Here is a 17,287-nt window from a genome sequence, read left to right as displayed (position 1 = left end):
CAGCAGGGGCCTGGAGCTGTAGGTTCCCAGGTGAACTGAGCTGCCCAATCAAGCTACAAGCAGTAATGATCCTGAGGGAGCAAGTGTGCACTTAGGAACCAGAACCCTTACCCATAGCCTCTGGTGCTGACGGGCCTGCCAACCCCAGCCCTGACCTCCACTCTAAACAGCAGGTTGGGGATGTAGCTCAGTGGTAGAGCACTTGCCCAGCATAGGCAAGGCCCCTGAGCTCAATCCCAGGTACAGAAGAAAAAAAAAGAAATCTCCGCCTCTCCAGTCCCTCCTACCCAGCACCGCCTCTGCCTGGCACTCTGGAGGATGAACGGATGCATGTTGAGATGGGCAAGGGTTCCACCTGCTAGGCCTTGGGCTGCCTTCTGTGTTGTGTGTACTTTGAGAACATAGCTGTGATCGTGTGCTGTGTAGTGTGCTGGGGAAGCCCTGTGTTGCTGCTTAGGCGATGAATGGCAATGCACACACCTCTGGCTGAGCAGCAGAGCACTTGCTCAGGGTAGCTTGCAGGGTCTCGTTCCAGCTTGACCTGTATTATTAGCCAGTTGTACTCCAGAAGGTGTCTCCTAGCAGTGAGGCTTAGATGCTGCCTTCTCAGCCTCTGATCAGCATTTACTTGATTCTGCTACACTCTGGCACTTGGTTGTTGACTGGGCTTTTCTGGACATGTTCACAATATGTTTGTACTGTAACCTTGGGGGTAGATCACTCAGGGTGCATACTTTCCAGTTTGTAGTGTGGCTTGTTATATTGTTTGTGCTATTTTTTGACAGAGGGGATACTACTAATTTTTTTCTATATGATGGTTAGAAAGTTCTTCCTGTACCTAATTTTTAAAAAATCAGGATTTGTTCAAAGTGGAAAATAATGTGCAGCTCCAGCAGAAAGAATCCAAAGACAGCCCCACACAGCTGTCCAGGTGGGACCCCCAGACTCAAAGCTGACCTCCTCAGGGAGAAGGACTGGGGTTTAAAAAAAAAAAAAAAAAAACCCTAAGGTGGGGGCAGGTAACCTGGAGGGGAGGTCCCTTTGGGATTGCCAGAGTCCAGTCCCCTCCCAGTCTGTTTTCAGAGCACTGAAGTAGGAGGAGTCTTTGCAAGACCCCCTGCCTTGCCAATACAGCTTCCTAGACTGGTGCCTGGGAGCACTCACAGGGTTAACAGGTGGCCTGACTAAGGGGGAGCCCAACAGTGCTGGCCCCTTCACAATGGTTGCCAGGTGACTGGACTCCTCTCAGGGAAGAGAGCCAGAGGCAGAAGGAGCTGAGCCAGCAAGGGGGGAGTTGAGGCAAAATGACAGCTACCCAGAAACACAACCTCTTCACACCAGAACCTCACTACATCCCTGGGTAAGAACGACCTCAAGCTCCAGAGGGAGGCTGGGGTCAGAGCAGGATGCAGCAGCATGGCCTGGACTCCAGGGTGTTGAAAGTCAACGTTGCAGGGACCAAAGGCCAGGGTGGGGCTAGGGGTATAGCTCAGTTGGTAGAGTGCTTGCTTCGCACGCACAGGCTCTGGGTTCAATCCCCAGCACCACAAAAAAGAAAAAAGACAGACCAGGGTGACCAGGGAGCCAGAACTGAGGCCCAGAGGGCTGGCTGAAGAACACTGGGGCAGGAAAGCTCTGGGTGGGGCTGAAGAGGAGGGCTCAGGCCTCACCCTTCCCTGCTGGCCTTGGTCCCGAATGCCATACCAGGTGGCCAGCATGTCCATCAGGAGCAGAATCTGGGGCAACCAAACAGCTGGTAGAGATTGGCTAAGTAAGTGCCAGACTCTCCTCCATAAAGCTCCCGATTTAGAGATGAGATAAGCCTGAGCCTGTTTGCCTCATTAGGTAACCTCCTCAAGTAAAAAATAAAAATCCTAGCCTATAATCCCTGAGACTTGGGAGGCTGAGGCAGGAGAATCCCAAGGTCAGCCTCAGCAACTCAGTGAGACCCTCATCAAGATTTTGTCTCAAAAAATATAAAAGGAGCCAGGTGTGGTGGTGCAATGTGATCCCAACAAATTGGGAGGCTGAGGCAAAAGGATCATAAGTTCAAGGCCAACCTCAGCAACTTAGCCCTAAATTTAGACTTAGTGAGACCCTGTCTTAAAGAAGAAAAAGGCTGAGGATTTAGTTCAGTAATAAAGCAACCCTGAGGATTCAATCCCCAGTACAAATAAGTAAATAAATGAAGACTGGGGATGTATGTAACTCAGTGGTAGAACTCCCGCCCAGGTTCAATCCCCTGTACCCAAAATATAAAAATAAAAATCCTTTCACCAGGCACAGTGGTGCACACCTATACTCTCAGCTATTCAAAGACTGAGGCAGAAGGATGGCACATCCCAGGCCATCCACTTGACAACTTAGCAAGATCCTAACTCAAAATAAAACAAAGGGCTGGGCTGCGGCTCAGCAGCAGAGGCTTGCCTAGCATGTGTGAGGCCCTAGATTCCATCCCCAGCACCACAAAGTAATAAAAATAAAGCAGCCCTCTCTGGAATACACACACCCACGCACATGCACACAGATGCACACCCAGGGGAGAGACTAAGGGGCCTGGGCCACCTCTTAATGGTCACTGCTGGGGCAGGTAAGGCAGCTGGCACAGAGGCATACACTGGCCTTGCCACCTTTTCAACCACTTGGCCTGTGTTAACCTTGGCAGCTTCTAAAAAGACATGGGGTACAAGCATGCCAGGGGTGCACCTAGCATGCTTGACACATTGAAGCTCTGGGTTCAGCCCCACAGAAGGGGAGGGTAAAGAAGGGCTGGGGCTGGGGCTCAGTGGTAGAGCCCTTGCCTAGCACATGTAGGGCACTGGGCTCGATCCTCAACACCAATATAAATAAACAAATACAATAAAGGCAGGCTGTCCATCTGCAACTAAAAAAATTTTTTTAAAAAAAGGAGGAGTAAAGCTAATTCAACCAAGATGATGGTGTTTGCCTATAGTCCCAGCTATTTGTAAAGCTGAGGCGGCGGGGGTGGGGGTGGGGGTGGGGGGGGTGTCACTTGAGCCAGTTCAAGGTCATCCTGGGCAGCATAGTGAAACCCTGTCTCAGGGAGAAAAAAAATTCACTCCTTGGGTTTTCACACAGGCCTCTGACAGGACTGAGCACCTAGATTCCCCTTGAGGCTAAAGGACTTTTCCCCTTCAAAGTCCTGGCCATAACTTTGTGTGGGGACCAGCTGGGGACTTCCTGTTGCCTGGGCTCTGTGCTGGGACTTCCTGTTGCCTGGGCTCTGTGCTGGGACAAGTCACCATCCCTGAACTTGCTCCTGCAAGACGAAGCTCTCCAATTCCCTTGTCTTTGACACTAGGATCAGAGAGGGTGTGGAAGATGGTAGGGCATAGGCTAGAAGACAATCTGATGGTAGTGATGACAGCAAATCTCAGCTCTGGTCCAGACACATTCTCACCATTTAAGCTTAAGAGCACCAGAACACAGCTCCCACAACCCACTTTTATTATTTATTTATTTAGGTACTAGGGATTGAACTCAGGGGCACTCAACCTCTGAGCCACATCCCAGCCCTATTTTGTATTTTATTTAAAGACAGGGTCTCACTGAGTTGCTCAGCGCCTTGCTGAGATTGGTTTTCAACTCAACAATCCTCCTGCCTCAGCCTCCTGAGCTGTTGGAATTACAGGCGTGAGCCACCAGGCCTATCCCACCACCCCCATTTCACAGGTGAGGTCAGGTAACCTGCGGCAGGTCAGGAAGCTGCTGAGTAGCAGGCAGGCTGGATCTATCTGCATCCTGATTGCAAGAACCTTGCCCAGGGATCTTCCCTTGCTAACCAACCCTGCCTCCTTTTTCCTCTGCAGCTATGCCGGCTTCTATCCACAGCTGCGTTACCAAGTGGGGAACACCTATGGGCGCACCACAGCACAGCTGCTCACAGATCCCAGCGTGCAGAAGAGCCCCTGCTCTGTTCTCTCCCCTATATCCAAGCCCAAATTCATTGAGGACTTCAGCAAGTCTAAACCCCCCTTCATCCCCTGCAGGGACCTGAATGAGCCCTATATCCCCCACTACACTGGTGAGCTGCTGACCCCTGCTCCCTGCCCTGCCATTCCTGTGCCCACCTTCCTGTCCATGTGGCTTACTAGCTGCCATGTCTGTACAGGTCTGAAGCCATACAAGAACTTTGAGATCCTGGGCCAGCTCCCATCCCAGGAGGTGGGTGCACAAGGGTCTCCAGAGAACATATCCAGACAGGTTCTGCTGCCTGCAGGTTTCATGCCCTACCCTCCCTACCCCCCATGCCCACCTGGCAGGAAGGGGTACTCTGGAGAGTTGGGACACCCAGGCCTGCTGCTGGCATATGGAGAAGATGCGTGGAAGACCGCTGTCCCTGAGGTTCCAGGGCAGTCCCAGGTGACTGGAGACATGCTGGCATTGGACTCACTCCCCCCCAGACCCAGGTGGGAGCCGAGTGGTGACTTGCCCCTTCCCCCTTCTAGCTGTACCACTGCAGGAGGGACGAGTACCTGCCCCCACCCCACAGGCAGGAGACTCTAGATGTAGGCAGGTTCCAGCGGCTACCCCAGTTGGACCACCCCAACCTGATCCAACGCAAGGCTATCTCAGGTGGGTGCTAGGGCCTAGGCTGGTCCCTCACTAGGTCACAAGGGTCCAGGTGAGATGGAGGGGGTGGGACTGAGGCTCCTGCACTCTACCTTCCCTATTCCCTGAACAGGCCAACCTGTCCTGCCTCAGCTATTTCTTTGAGCCCAGCTGCTCCCGGGAGGTGCTCCTTGACCTGCCTACACCCTCAAGACAGTCACTAATGTTTAGGAAAGGTTGACCAGCTTCCCTCACACACCTGGGGACAATTGGGTATACCCAGAGGAAAACCAAGGGGACCTGGGTGGGACCCTGACAGCAGCCCACCCCCAGGCTATGCTGGCTTCATACCACGGTTCACTTGGGTAATGGGTGTTAATTACCGCGATGGAGTCACACAGGCTATGGACGAGTTCGACAAGAACCAGGTAGGAGACCACCATCCAGGCCCCTCCCAGGTGCCCCACTGGCACCCAAGCTAGGCCTGCACTCCCCTCAGCAGCTCCTCCTGAAGGGATCACAAAGCCAGGCTTCCAGAGAGGCCTGGGGAAGGGTTCTACCTGGCTCAGAGGCCCCCATCCTAACAAGGTCTGTGTCTGTCACATATTTTGACAAGGGCTAGGGAAACAGTAAGACCTATGAGCACCATCACCCTTTTCTGAGAACTAGTCTTGGGATATGGTAGCCCTTCCCTATAGTCCCAGCAGCAGGATTGCAAATTCAAGGCCAGCTTGGGTAATTCAGCAAGACCCTGTCTCAAAATTATAAGGGCTGAAGATGGAGCTCAGTGGTAAATTCCTCCTGGTAACATGTCCCACCAGCCAACCTTTTGCTTCCAAGGTGGGTAGTGGAGGCAGGGTTTGTCAGCACCTGTTTTGTCTGCCCAGTTCCTGTTCAGAAATCCAGTCTGTTCTTTGGGTGAGAGGTTGCCCAAGAACCACTGGCCAAACACCACCATCTACAACAGCCAGGGCCTGATCCCATTCTATATGGGCTTCATCCCTCGTGAGTACTGCTCCCAAGAATCTACTACTCACTTCCCCATCCTGTCCTTGGGTGTGATTGGGGGGGGGGGTGGCAGTGATGATGGGGTTGGGAGGCCCCATGGGGCCTTGGTCCTTCATTGTTGATGCAGTCCTGCTATCTGGCCATGTTGTCCCACCATCCTAAGCCTGGAAGGGGTTCACCAGCCCTGCTGAATTTCTGGACAGAGGTCAGCTGGCATAGGATTACCCTGGTCCTCTGGTTCCCTGGACAGGACAGGCCAAGTGAGCCCTGCAGGAGACATGTGCAGACCTGCCCCAGGCCATTGGCAAGCCTAAGCCAACTACAGTCTGGCTCCCTTACAGACATGCAGGACAACTATGCGCTGACCTTTGGCAACAGCACCCGCAAGGCCTACCGGAAGGAACTGGAGAGGCGGAAGGAACTGGAGAGGCGAACCGCACACTGAAAATGCTTTAATGGTGATGTCTGTACAGCATGTGATGTTAGGACAGAAGGACAGCAAGTGCACAGTGAGATATGGCCTGCAGAACAGCTGAATGAATAAAGAGTTCACACTGCTTCCACGCTTTACCCGTGACAGACAGCTTTAGGCCACCTCCTCCTCAGCCTCCTCCTCAAACTCGCCCTCCTCCTCCGCTGTGGCGTCCTGGTACTGCTGGTACTCAGACACCAGGTCATTCATATTGCTCTCAGCTTCAGTGAACTCCATCTCGTCCATGCCCTCACCTGTGTACCAGTGCAGGAAGGCCTTGCGGCGGAACATGGCAGTGAACTGCTCCGAGATGCGCTTGAACAGCTCCTGGATGGCGGTGCTGTTGCCAATGAAGGTGGCAGACATTTTTAGCCCCCGGGGCGGAATGTCACAGACAGCTGTTTTCACATTGTTGGGGATCCATTCCACAAAATAGCTGCTGTTCTTGTTCTGGACATTAAGCATCTGTTCATCCACCTCCTTCATGGACATGCGGCCCCTGAACACAGCAGCCACTGTTAGGTAGCGGCCATGGCGGGGGTCGCAGGCGGCCATCATGTTCTTGGCATCAAACATCTGCTGGGTGAGCTCAGGCACCGTCAGGGCACGGTACTGCTGGCTGCCCCTGCTGGTCAGGGGGGCAAAGCCAGGCATGAAAAAGTGCAGGCGGGGAAAGGGCACCATGTTCACAGCCAGCTTCCTAAGGTCAGCATTAAGCTGTCCTGGAAAGCGCAGGCAGGTAGTGACCCCACTCATGGTGGCAGACACCAGGTGGTTAAGGTCACCATAAGTAGGTGTGGTCAGCTTTAGGGTTCTGAAGCAAATGTCATAGAGGGCTTCATTATCAATGCAATAGGTTTCATCTGTATTTTCTACAAGCTGGTGGACTGAGAGAGTGGCATTGTAGGGCTCAACCACTGTGTCCGACACTTTAGGGGAGGGCACCACACTGAATGTGTTCATGATCCTGTCTGGGTACTCCTCCCGGATCTTGCTGATGAGGAGGGTACCCATCCCAGAACCAGTCCCCCCACCCAGGGAGTGGGTAAGCTGGAAACCCTGCAGGCAGTCACAGCTCTCTGCCTCCTTCCTCACAACATCCAGCACAGAGTCCACCAGCTCGGCGCCTTCTGTGTAGTGCCCCTTGGCCCAGTTGTTCCCAGCACCACTCTGACCTATAAAAAGAGAACAAGTTATCATACTTGCTAAGTATGTGATCACCACTGGTCTCCAACACACATACCAAATGACATGGTGAGATTATGCCCTGGAGATAAGGAAAATGAACCCAAGTAATACCACAGCAGCCCGTACCACCAAAAAATTAAATCAGGCGTCAAAGTTGAGGCAGTTTAATAAAACCCTCAGTGGGAAACCCTGGCCAATTCCCAAGGACAGCCACACAGCTAACACGATATGGAGATTACATCTATCCCTCCTTGCCGGAAGGCAGACAGCTGGGCCCGCCTCCAAAGCGGCTTTAGGCAGACACTGAGTGACTCAGAGGGCAAGAGGTGTGTGTGGGGGGGGCCCAGCTATGTAATTCCAGCAGCGGTGTCCTTGGGGCAAGCCCCTTAACCTTTGAGCCGCCCAGGTTAGCAAGCCGTGCCCAACCCCCACCTTTATTTACCGAAAACGAAGTTGTCTGGCCTGAAGATCTGCCCAAAAGGACCCGAGCGCACCGAGTCCATGGTGCCAGGCTCCAGGTCCACGAGCACAGCGCGGGGCACGTACTTGCCACCTGGCGGAAGAAGAGGGTCAGCGAGGGGAGGCCCGCGGGGTCGCAAGAGGGACTGGGGCGGGGGTCTCACCGGTGGCTTCGTTGTAGTACACATTGATGCGCTCCAACTGCAGATCGCTGTCCCCGTGGTACGTGCCGGTAGGATCGATGCCATGCTCGTCGCTGATCACCTCCCAGAACTGCAAACGATGAGGGCAGGCCGGGCAGGCGCAGGCTGAGTCACAGCGGCCGGTGCGCCGGGAAGCGGCCCCGCCCCGGATGGGCGCGGCGGGCCCTCCCCTCCCCCGCCTGCGCGCCCCGCCGCCAGGCCCACAGAGCCTCCGAGTCCACCCCCATCCCCGCTAGCCGCCCAGGTACGGGCCCGGTCCCGCGCGGGCGCTTGGGCCGCAATGCGGGGCGCCGCCCGGCCAGCGGTGCCGCCATCTTCCCCGGTCGGCCGGCTGATCTCCCTCCCCCACGGCTCGCCCAGCCAGGTCCGCAGCATCCCGGACCCCCACCTTGGCGCCGATCTGGTTGCCGCACTGCCCGGCTTGCAGGTGCACGATCTCCCTCATGGTGGCGGCTGCGCGGGAAGCAAGGGGAACTGAAAAGCGGAAGAGCAGACGCGCAGAGTGCTACAACCGACGCTCCGCCAGTGCTTATATACCCACCGCGCCCGCCTCTACCAACCCTGGATTGGGCCCCCAGAACGAGGCCGGCAAGCGGGCTCACTTGATTGGTTATATCACCATCAATCGTGCGGCCTACGGGCTGTCTTCCCAACGATGCCCACTTGTTATTGGTCAAGAGCGGCTGTGAACCTCCCTATCACAATTCCCCCTCACCGGGCTCAACAGTGTCTAGTCCATTGGGTGTTTCAAATGATTGATTTGTCCTCCCATTGGCTGACTCTCGGAAGCTCGCCGACGCGCTGGCGCTATTGGCTGCGCTGGGTTGGCGTCCTGGTAACCGCCGCAATGCAGCGGGACGCGCGGGGGCGGGGGCGCGGGGAGCCGGGCGCGGGTTTCCGGCCGGACTGGGGGCCTGGGAGCGGGCGGTGTAGGCTGGACTAGGGTTGGAGCCCGACAGTGCGCCTTCTCGAGGACGGAAGCGGCAGAGTGACGCAGCACCGGGGCCCGGCGGGCAGCCAGCGATACACCTGGGCCCTGGAGAGCTCGATAGAGGCGGAACCGGCCCTGTCCTGGGGAGTTTCCAAGCCTAGCTCGGGGTGCGAGCTATGAACGGTTAAATTAGAAGCGGGCTTGGTGTCCGGCGGCGCGGCTGGGTCCTCCCCGGACGCGCAGGGACTCCGCCCCGGACGCCTCTGCGGCGGTGCGCAGTGTTGTGGAGACGGTGCTGGCCCAGCGCCCGTCGCCTTGGAGCCGCGGCCCAGGATCGCGGAGCTGCGTGGAGACTGCAGGGCCTGGCATGCCTGGCCTTGTCTCTGTTTGTACTTAAGAGGGAAAACAAAACGTATAAAGGAAAAACAGTTAAACTCCATGTGGTTGCACCATCAAGCACTTTAAAAGCAGTGTATTTGAGTTATGTTTTTGTAACGTTTTAAAAGGGATAAATTACATCGTAGGGGTCTGCCCTTGCTTGGCCTGTGGGCATCGCTGGATCTGGCCTTCCGGGTGAACTTTTTACCCTTTGTCTACCAACAGGAAGGTATTGAGGGCAATTTCTACTTCTTATTTGTCTACGTAGAGGAAATGCACCCTTTCCTCATCACCTGATGTGCAATACCACTATGTTCTTTTGGTATCCAATGACTGAAATATTGTCAAACAAGCAGCCTCCCGAGGCTCCCCCACCCCTGACCCGTGATCTGTAGCTCTTGGGGTATGAGGGGCATTCTGTTGCCCATGTTTGCCAGTTTGCCAACTGAACCCAGAGGGTGACTCAGCATCAATGCCAAACTGTCCCAGCAAGGCCTGGGGGATGAGCCCCCTTCTGGACAGACTGGTCCAGAGAGGGGGCTGGCTCCTGTTGACCACTGAAATAAGACCCATTCTTCAGAAGGGCTGGAGCCTGCAATGGCATGTGGGGTGTGCAGGGTCATTGCCAGGCATCCTAAGGTCCTCCCGGTGCCCTTAGCATCCCCTGAGTTGGCTTAGGGCCATACAGAGTATCTTAACTGCCTGGGCAGTAGATAGGGAGTCTTTTTAAACCCTGTAGTGAGTTGTTTACAAATGGTCAAGGAGGGAGAAGCTCCAGTTTTTCCCCAAATGAACACAACCCTGCAGTTTGCCCTTCAAGATATTTGAGTCTCCAGCATTCTGGCATCCTGTTAAAGCCACCCCACTCCCAGTCTGTAGACTGAGGGCTCATTCTCACTAGAAAAAGCTTTTGCTTCCTTGACCAGTGCCCACAGTGGTAGGAAGTCAGCATGGCACTCTATTTAACAGGTCTTAGAATATAGGTTGCCTGCATGAGTCAGAACTCTTCCTGGCACAAAGCTGTTTGCCTTGTTCCTCATGTTGCCCTTGTGAGGTGGACTTTAGCTGGGGATAAGACAGCGAAAGAAGCCAGGCATGTGGCTCAAGCCTGTAATCCCAGCTGCTCAGGAGGCTAGATAGGAGGATCACAAGTTTAAGACCAGCCTCAGCAATTTAGTGAGCCCCCAAGCAACTTAGTGAGAATCTTTCTCAAAAAGGGCTGGGGATGTAGCTCAGTGGTAAAGTGCCCTTAGTTTCAATCTCCAGTACCGAGAGAGAGAGAGAGAGAGAGAAGAAAAGAAAATAATAAAAGATAGCAAAAGACTCCCTGTGGCCTATTGGGCCTGAGCTCAACAAGGACAGTGACTACAGAGCTGATGGGGAGAGGCGATGCAGGTTCCCACTCTGAACCAAGTGTGCTGCTGCCCCTGTGGGGGAGAGGAGGACAGAATGGGCCAGGAGGGCCTGATTCTGGGCCTGTGGCCAGGCAGGATGCACACCAGAGAGGGCCAGAAGACCAGGGAAGCAGGGTAGGATGGGTGGCGGGAGCACTAAGCACCTGCCCTCCCTTTCCAGCTTGCAGCTGTTGGAGGCGTCCACAAGGAAGGCTCTGTTTACTGGTGGCCATGGTCCCAGTGGGAGGCTGCATTACCACCAGGCAGGGGCAGCAGGCAGACAGTCCTCATGGCCTTAAAGGACCCTGTGGTCAGCCTTTATGGGAGGCCTCCTCTGTCTCGGAAGGAGAGGTGCCCAGGATTCTTCCTTCCCCTCTCCATGAAAAGGCATGCCTCCCCAAATGGATCTCCCTGGGGAGCCAGACAGGCCCAGGGATCTCAGAGGGACCTGATGCTGCGTCAGCAGGAGGGTCCTACAGTCACAGGGTGGGGGAGTCAAAGCTGGATGCATGAGCTAGCCATGGTGAGGGCTGTTCTGTCTTGCTTGAGCCCATTCCTGCAGGTTTTTGGGTTTCCAGAACAAGCAGTCACCTTCTTTAGAAACCCAGGCCTAGGAGGCTGGGGGGTTGGGGGAGGACCTAGAGGACATCAGGGTTAAGGGGTCAGAGAGGGCCTGGGGAGCCATGGGGAGCACTAAGGGAATCAAAGGGTAAAAGGACAGGTCCACAGGCAAGAAATGGCCCTGGCCCGGGGCCTCATCTTTCTGATAGCCACATCCCGTAGCCTACTAGTCTAGTTAGGCTGAGAAGAAAGGTTCTGGGCCAGGAGGATGTGAGTGGCAGATGGGCAAACTTGTATTCCTCTCTGGGGTCAGCTCCTGCTCTCACCACCCCCTACACACACAACACACACACACACAACTTGGTGACTGAATGATGAGGTGACCGAATCTTGCTTTCCTTGATGGTAGTGTGGGGGTGGTGGGATTGGGGTGGGTGCAGGCAGCCCAGGGCTGCAGGTTGCAGGAGGTATCCAGTCACCTGCTGGCAGGGAGACAAGCCTTCCAGTGTGGAAACCAGACCTCACAGTGGGGGTGCATGGGGGTAGACGGAACACCCAGCCAGCACCCGCATCGCCTCCCGGGGCTCCCCTGCCCTCCGGGGCGCCCGTCCCCTCCCCTGTAACCCGGTGTGGGGAACAGTGGCTCGGCCTCATCTTCTCTCATCGGCCTTCCGGCGGCGGTTGCGCAGGTGGAGCAGGTTCTCGCGGGCCGAGGGGCGCCCCCTGGCGTCCAAGCGAAACCCTGGCCCTCTTCCAAGCGAAACCCTGGCCCTCTTAAGCACCGCCTGGGGCTCCGCATCTGTCTCCCCAGCAAGGACCCGGACCCGGGGGCGGGGGGTGGTGCCTCGAGGACAACTTGGTCCCTCAACCCCCTTCTCCAACGCGACGTCCAGTGCCCGGCCGCCTTCCTTCCGAGCACCCCAGGCGGCGCAGAGGGAGGCCGGCCGCCCTACTTGCTGGGCTCCCCTGCAGCGCCCAAGGCCGCCAGCCGGTCCAACTCCCGGGAGTTCGCGAGGGAAGCCTGCCCCTGCAAACCCACTGTTTCCATGGGCCACGGAGAGAAACCAGCGGCAGCTTAGGACGCGGCGGGTCACCTCCGCCCCAGCCGCTGATGTCCGCTAGGGGCAGCATTGGCGCTGCTTCTCCTGGGGGAGAAGACTACTACTCCTGGGTAACAGGCTCATTTATTTTCAAAGAAGGGGCTGCGGAGACTCAAGAGTCTGCGCCACACCCCTCCCCCAGGGGTGCCTGGCAAGCTCGTTCTCAATTATGGGACCCTGAGGCCAGTAGGGCTGGGGTGGTCTGCTGTGGTGCCCACCCCTTACAACTGCTGGGAAGCCAGGATCTCAGGGTTATCATAGCAGTGAGCCTCTTTGGCAGTAGTCTGAGAGGGGCCACAAGCTCTACCAGGGCAACAGTGAGTCATCAGGCGGTCCCAGGGTTCCAGGGAATGGAGCCAGAGGGGCAGCCAGGCCCAAGACCGCAGGCAGCTTGGCAGCCAAGATGGGCGTCGCTGCTGCAGAACATTAACCAGGATGACAAGGAGCACCAGCCCCACCAGGGGACCCCCGACTGCAGCCAGCACCATGCTCCCTGCCAGGGAGAGCCCAAAGGCTGCCAGGGGCAGCAGAAGGAAGGTGAGGAGCAGATACACAATGGCCACCCAGCGGTAGCGAGCAGTCAATTCTCCAAAGCGCTTGGCCAATGGGATGGGCAGCCGCAGGATGGGCACCAAGTACCACAGCAGTATGCCGGCCAGATTGAAGAGGAAGTGAATGAGGGCAACCTGGAGGGCAAAATGGCAGGAGGGTTAGGAGCCCGGGCCATGTAATAGGAGGTCACCTGGGCTCTTAGAACGCCTGGCCCTCCCACTCTGCAGAAAGGGCCCAAGTCTGAAGCTTGTCTGTGGCATCCTGCTCAGAGGCTGAGATGGGCCACCTGGGAGAGCAGGTTCTGACCAGGGGTGGACACGTTCCTACTGTACACCCTCCTGCACATATCTGGGTCAGCCCCTGTGGGGTAACTGCATCTCTGCCAATATCAAGGCATGACCTGCGAGCAGGCCCAGAGCCACACCAGCAGGGAACACACAACCTCTCCAGGAGGGGTGCAGTCGGGCAGGCATCTGGAAGGGGGTAGAGCAGGGCCCTGCGCTGGGAGGGCTGAGTGGACAGCTAGGGCAGAGGCTGGGCACAGGCTGGAGTTGGGCAAAGCCTAGTCTTCTCTTCCTGCCAGGGTTTCAGGAGTTGAGCCTGTCCAGGCGCCCAGGATGCTCCAACCAGGGCAGTGGGCCAGAGACAGGGTGCTTTAGAGAGTCAGCAGCACTGTCGTCTGGGAGCAGGGTGCAGAGCTGGGGGGCTCAGAGTTGGTGGGAGGCACCCTGTAGACAGAACCATGGCCAGGCACAGGTGGCATGGAGTGCCTAGCACAGGTGGATGGAGCCTCTGCAAGATGGTGCCTGGGAAGGCAGGTCATTGTCCAGGGGTCCACCTGTTGGGTTTAGGGGACTGGTACATGGGGGGGCAGGGGTTCAAAGGAAGGCATTTTGGGAGTGTGGCACAGAGGCTTGGAGCCCCCCAAGGCCAGGGCATATCTCCAGGGCACACAGTGCCGAGCACAGGTAGACGGTAGAGGAGCAGGGGCCACACAGGGGAATACCCATACCCTCCACCCCTTTCTCTTAGAACCTCTCGGTGCTAAGAGAAAGGGGCGGAGGGTATGGGTAAAGCCCCAGGCCATGCTGGGAAAGCAGCTAGAAAGGACAGGTCTCAGGAGGAAGAGCAGGGACTAGGGCCATGAGACCTTCAAGGTGTGAGGGGCCCAAGGAGAGGCCAAGGCTTGTGGGTGGAGCTCCAGAAATTCAGGGAGAACCTAGGCTGTGGCTGGGAGTAGGAAGAGACCTCAGGCAAGGAAGGGGCTGAGGGTGGTACCTGGACAGCAAAGAGCAGCATGTCAGCAGGGCTGGCCAAGGCAGCCAGCAGGGCCGTGGTGGTGGTGCCGATGTTGGAGCCCAGGAAGAGGGGGTATGCCCGGTCCAGGCTGATCACCCCAACACCTGGGGAAGGGGAGGTCACCACAAGGCCCCATCCTGAGCCCCCCAAGACCCACTACCTCCTGGGCTCACCCATGAGCGGCACGATGGCTGCAGTGAAGACGCTGCTGCTCTGGAGCAGGAAGGTCAGGCCAGCGCCCACGAGGATTGCCAGGTAACCGCTGAGCCAGCCAAAGGGGAAGGGGAAGTCTGGGGGTGGGCAGCTGGGTCACGGGCTTGTCCCTGCCCTGCTCTCAGGTCCCAGATCCCGGGGACGGGACGCCCCCCACCTGCGTTGATGACACTCCTCACAGCCTGGGCTATGCGGCCTTGCAGCAGGGAGTTGAGCAGCTTGACGATGAGGACCAGGCAGAGGCACAGCACCAGCAGGGAGCCCGCCAGCAGGATGCAGCCCACCGCCAGGTCTGTGAGCGTGGATTGTGCAAACAGGTGCTGGCCTGGGGGAGGAGCAGTAAGCTTGGCCCCAGCCAGCCGGGTGGGAGGTAGGGGGAAGGGTGGGGGGAGGGGGAGGGGAGGTGGGCGGAGGGTGGGGGAGGTGGGGGGAGGGAAGGGTGGGAGAGGATGGGGGGAGGGAAGGGTGGGAGAGGATGGGGGACTGAGGGCGGGCTCACAGGGCAGCCTGTCCTCAGGGACTGTGTTGTTCTCAGTGCAGGGACCAAAGGCTCCACATTGGTTGCTGCTACCCTCGGTCTGGGGAACAGGGGGGCAGGAGACAGAACTCAGGACAGGGTCAATGAGCAGAGGAGATCAGAGGGCTCAAGGGTCAGAGTGGGTGGGGTGATTTGGTGGATCAGAGGTCAAATGAAGGACTGGAATCAGGGGCACCTCACCGTCTCTGCCCTGATGCCACACCACCGCTTAATGAGGCTGCTGTTGGTAGTATTGCCAGTAGCACTGCCTGCAATCACACTGCTGTCCAGCTGGGGACAAAGGGGTTGTGATTTGTACTCAGAAGTCCACAGGGCTAGTCCTGCTCTGCCTACTTATGCCTTCCCCTCTCCCTCAGCTGGAGCAGGCTCAGACCTTCCTTGGCCCCTGTCCAGGGCAGGGCCTCCACCTCCTTCCCTTCAGTGGCCAGGCCCATGGGCCTCCTGAGGATATGGCCATTCTCACCTGCACAATGAGGTGTGTGAGAGGCTGTGTCAGTGCCTTGAGGATGTCAGGGGCCTGCCCCCCCGGCTGCAGGCTGGCAGCGCCCAGGAGCAGCTCACTCAGCCTCTCCAGCATGGCGGTGGCACTCTCCAGCGGCAGTAGGACAAGCACCGTGAGCCAGTTGAAGATCCCGTGCACTGCTGAGCCACTGAAGGCCCTATACCCATAGGGGGCTGTTGGGAGACTGGGCTACCCTGGCTGCAGCCCCTGTCCTGCCCCGCCCCCCAGCCCTGACTCACCTGCGAAACTCATCCCGGTCCCCAGACTGTGCCATTGAGACCAGGGTGCTGGTGATGGATGTGCCAACATTGACGCCCATGATGATGGGCACAGATACCTGGACGGTCAGCACTGTGGGGACACCGTGTCAGCCACCCCACCTGCCCCACTACCCCCACCACTATGGATAAGGGGGGTACACTCACACTTGGACGACACCATGCTGACCACAATGGAGGAGGATGTGCTGGAGCTCTGTACTAGGACTGTGACCAACACACCTATTACCAGTCCAGCCACAGGGTTAGACAGCACCACACTCTCCTTGAAGATGTCTCCTGCCATTTTGCCTGTGTCCAAAAGAGTTTCATTGAAGTTACAGAGGGCTCACAGCCTGCCCCAGCCCCAACTGCCCATCTGGTCACTTACTGCCCAGTAGCTGGAAGGCAGAGCTAAGGATGTCCAGAGAGCAGATAAAGAAATAGAGGCTGCCCAGGAGCCCACAGGCCTTCAGGAAGCTGATGCCCATGTGGCGCAGTCTGCTGGCCATACTGAGTGCTGGGAACACAGGGCAGCACTGTCCTCAGCCAGCCCGCACTCTGCCTCCACCTCCCTTTCCTCTCTGTCCTCCAGGGTAGAGCTGTCTTCTCTGTCACCTCTCAGGTAGAGTCCAGGAACCCCTTCTGTCCCATGGAACAGGCCCCTTTTATTCCTCTTAGGGTCCCCAAGGTGGGGACTGGCTCCCCACTCCTGTTCCTTGGCAGGGTGGCCAAGCCCACAACCCTAGTAGTTCCTGGAAGTGTGATCACCAGCAGGCAGGAAGAGGAGGGAAGGTGGACAGCGTGGCCCTTCACCTCAGGGCAGGGAAGGTAGCTGAGCTGAGGGGCAGCAGTCTCCCTGGGCAGTGAATTTCCATGGGACCTATGCAGGCAAGAGTTGCCCTGTTCTCTCTTCACAGATCTGGGGAGTAAAGGGTCTGCTACCTGCTACCCCCAGTACCAGAGGCCTACCTTTCAGCTGGCCAGTGTCCTTCAGCTGAGGAAGGGCCCATGGGTCCTTGGTCCCCTCGTCCAAGACTGAAACAGAACTGGAGTTTCCTGTAGGATGGAGTTGAGTCCCCAGAAAGGGGACCAAAAAGGACAGGCAAGGGGAGGGACTGGGCATAAGAGGCTTGGGGCATAAGGGGCTTGGGGCAGTAGCAGGAAAAGGTGAGGACTGGGGCTCTGGCTCTGACCAGAGTGGTCAGTAACCCCCATGGCTCTTCAGGTTCAGGTGGTCAGCCAGATTCCCTCCCCTGCTCAGGGTGTGCTGTTGGACATGGGTGTTCCCTGAGGCTCCCGGTACCTGCATTTCTCAGACTCCAGTCCACCAGGTCAACGGTGTCCAGAGCTGGGGGGGGGACCTGGTCACCAGCGAGGGAATTCGGCATGGATTTGGGGCAGGGAGAACCAAGGCCCAAACTCAGATCTGCTGGGGAAGACAGTGAGAGATGTCTCTTCCCCTGCCACCCCACATGCCAATCAGCTGAATTTAGGTCCTCCAACCCAAGGCCTTGGCTGCTGCCCCTCACCACCACCCCTCCCGCACCTCACGGGGGGCAGCTGTAGTAACCTCAGGCCGCTGCCACGATAGCCTAGTCCAGTTTGGGGCGGCAGAGTCAAGAGGCCCCGTCTCCCCAGCTCCCCACTGGTCCCAGCT

The 17,287-nt window shown here is 57.2% G+C and overlaps 3 protein-coding genes across 3 annotated transcripts; 1 reads left to right on the top strand and 2 right to left on the bottom strand.

Moving 5' to 3' along the window:
• The first annotated feature begins 1,304 nt into the window (after nt 1–1,304).
• On the top strand, nt 1,305–6,025 carry Cimip2a (ciliary microtubule inner protein 2A). The gene is made up of 7 exons (XM_040286701.2): nt 1,305–1,360; nt 3,831–4,045; nt 4,133–4,383; nt 4,470–4,596; nt 4,906–5,000; nt 5,460–5,577; nt 5,922–6,025. Exons 1-7 carry the CDS (start codon nt 1,305–1,307, stop codon nt 6,023–6,025), a joined length of 966 nt encoding a protein of 321 aa, XP_040142635.1.
• On the bottom strand, nt 6,018–8,448 carry Tubb4b (tubulin beta 4B class IVb). The gene is made up of 4 exons (XM_005336879.5): nt 8,291–8,448; nt 7,864–7,972; nt 7,683–7,793; nt 6,018–7,227 (listed from the first exon to the last, which is right to left on the bottom strand). Exons 1-4 carry the CDS (start codon nt 8,345–8,347, stop codon nt 6,167–6,169), a joined length of 1,338 nt encoding a protein of 445 aa, XP_005336936.1. The 5' UTR covers nt 8,348–8,448; the 3' UTR covers nt 6,018–6,166.
• Nucleotides 8,449–12,331: 3,883 nt separating this feature from the next.
• On the bottom strand, nt 12,332–17,050 carry Slc34a3 (solute carrier family 34 member 3). The gene is made up of 12 exons (XM_021734314.3): nt 16,934–17,050; nt 16,600–16,686; nt 16,019–16,147; nt 15,796–15,939; nt 15,610–15,721; nt 15,332–15,527; nt 15,049–15,138; nt 14,830–14,908; nt 14,488–14,655; nt 14,291–14,407; nt 14,097–14,221; nt 12,332–12,952 (listed from the first exon to the last, which is right to left on the bottom strand). Exons 1-12 carry the CDS (start codon nt 17,016–17,018, stop codon nt 12,488–12,490), a joined length of 1,797 nt encoding a protein of 598 aa, XP_021589989.1. The 5' UTR covers nt 17,019–17,050; the 3' UTR covers nt 12,332–12,487.
• Between the last annotated feature and the right edge of the window lie 237 nt (nt 17,051–17,287).

The sequence above is a fragment of the Ictidomys tridecemlineatus genome, chromosome 4 (genome assembly GCF_052094955.1).
Source record: "Ictidomys tridecemlineatus isolate mIctTri1 chromosome 4, mIctTri1.hap1, whole genome shotgun sequence".
NCBI lineage: Eukaryota > Metazoa > Chordata > Mammalia > Rodentia > Sciuridae > Ictidomys > Ictidomys tridecemlineatus.
Note: the sequence above shows the minus strand (reverse complement) of the source record. Positions and strands in the feature narration are given on the sequence as shown.

Bases quoted from the DNA above. Each gene is read 5' to 3' on its own strand.
- Cimip2a (XM_040286701.2), top strand. From the start codon at position 1,305: ATGACAGCTACCCAGAAACACAACCTCTTCACACCAGAACCTCACTAC. The intron at 1,361-3,830 runs GTAAGAACGACC...TTTCCTCTGCAG, and splicing joins GAACCTCACTACATCCCTGG to CTATGCCGGCTTCTATCCAC. The intron at 4,597-4,905 runs GTGGGTGCTAGG...GCCCACCCCCAG, and splicing joins CCAACGCAAGGCTATCTCAG to GCTATGCTGGCTTCATACCA.
- Tubb4b (XM_005336879.5), bottom strand. From the start codon at position 8,347: ATGAGGGAGATCGTGCACCTGCAAGCCGGGCAGTGCGGCAACCAGATC. The intron at 7,973-8,290 runs GTGGGGGTCCGG...CATCGTTTGCAG, and splicing joins GCAACCAGATCGGCGCCAAG to TTCTGGGAGGTGATCAGCGA. The intron at 7,228-7,682 runs GTAAATAAAGGT...CTCTTTTTATAG, and splicing joins GCCAGACAACTTCGTTTTCG to GTCAGAGTGGTGCTGGGAAC.
- Slc34a3 (XM_021734314.3), bottom strand. From the start codon at position 17,018: ATGCCGAATTCCCTCGCTGGTGACCAGGTCCCCCCCCCAGCTCTGGAC. The intron at 15,940-16,018 runs GTAAGTGACCAG...TTTTGGACACAG, and splicing joins TGCCTTCCAGCTACTGGGCA to GCAAAATGGCAGGAGACATC. The intron at 14,656-14,829 runs GTGAGCCCGCCC...CTCCTCCCCCAG, and splicing joins CCCTGAGGACAGGCTGCCCT to GCCAGCACCTGTTTGCACAA.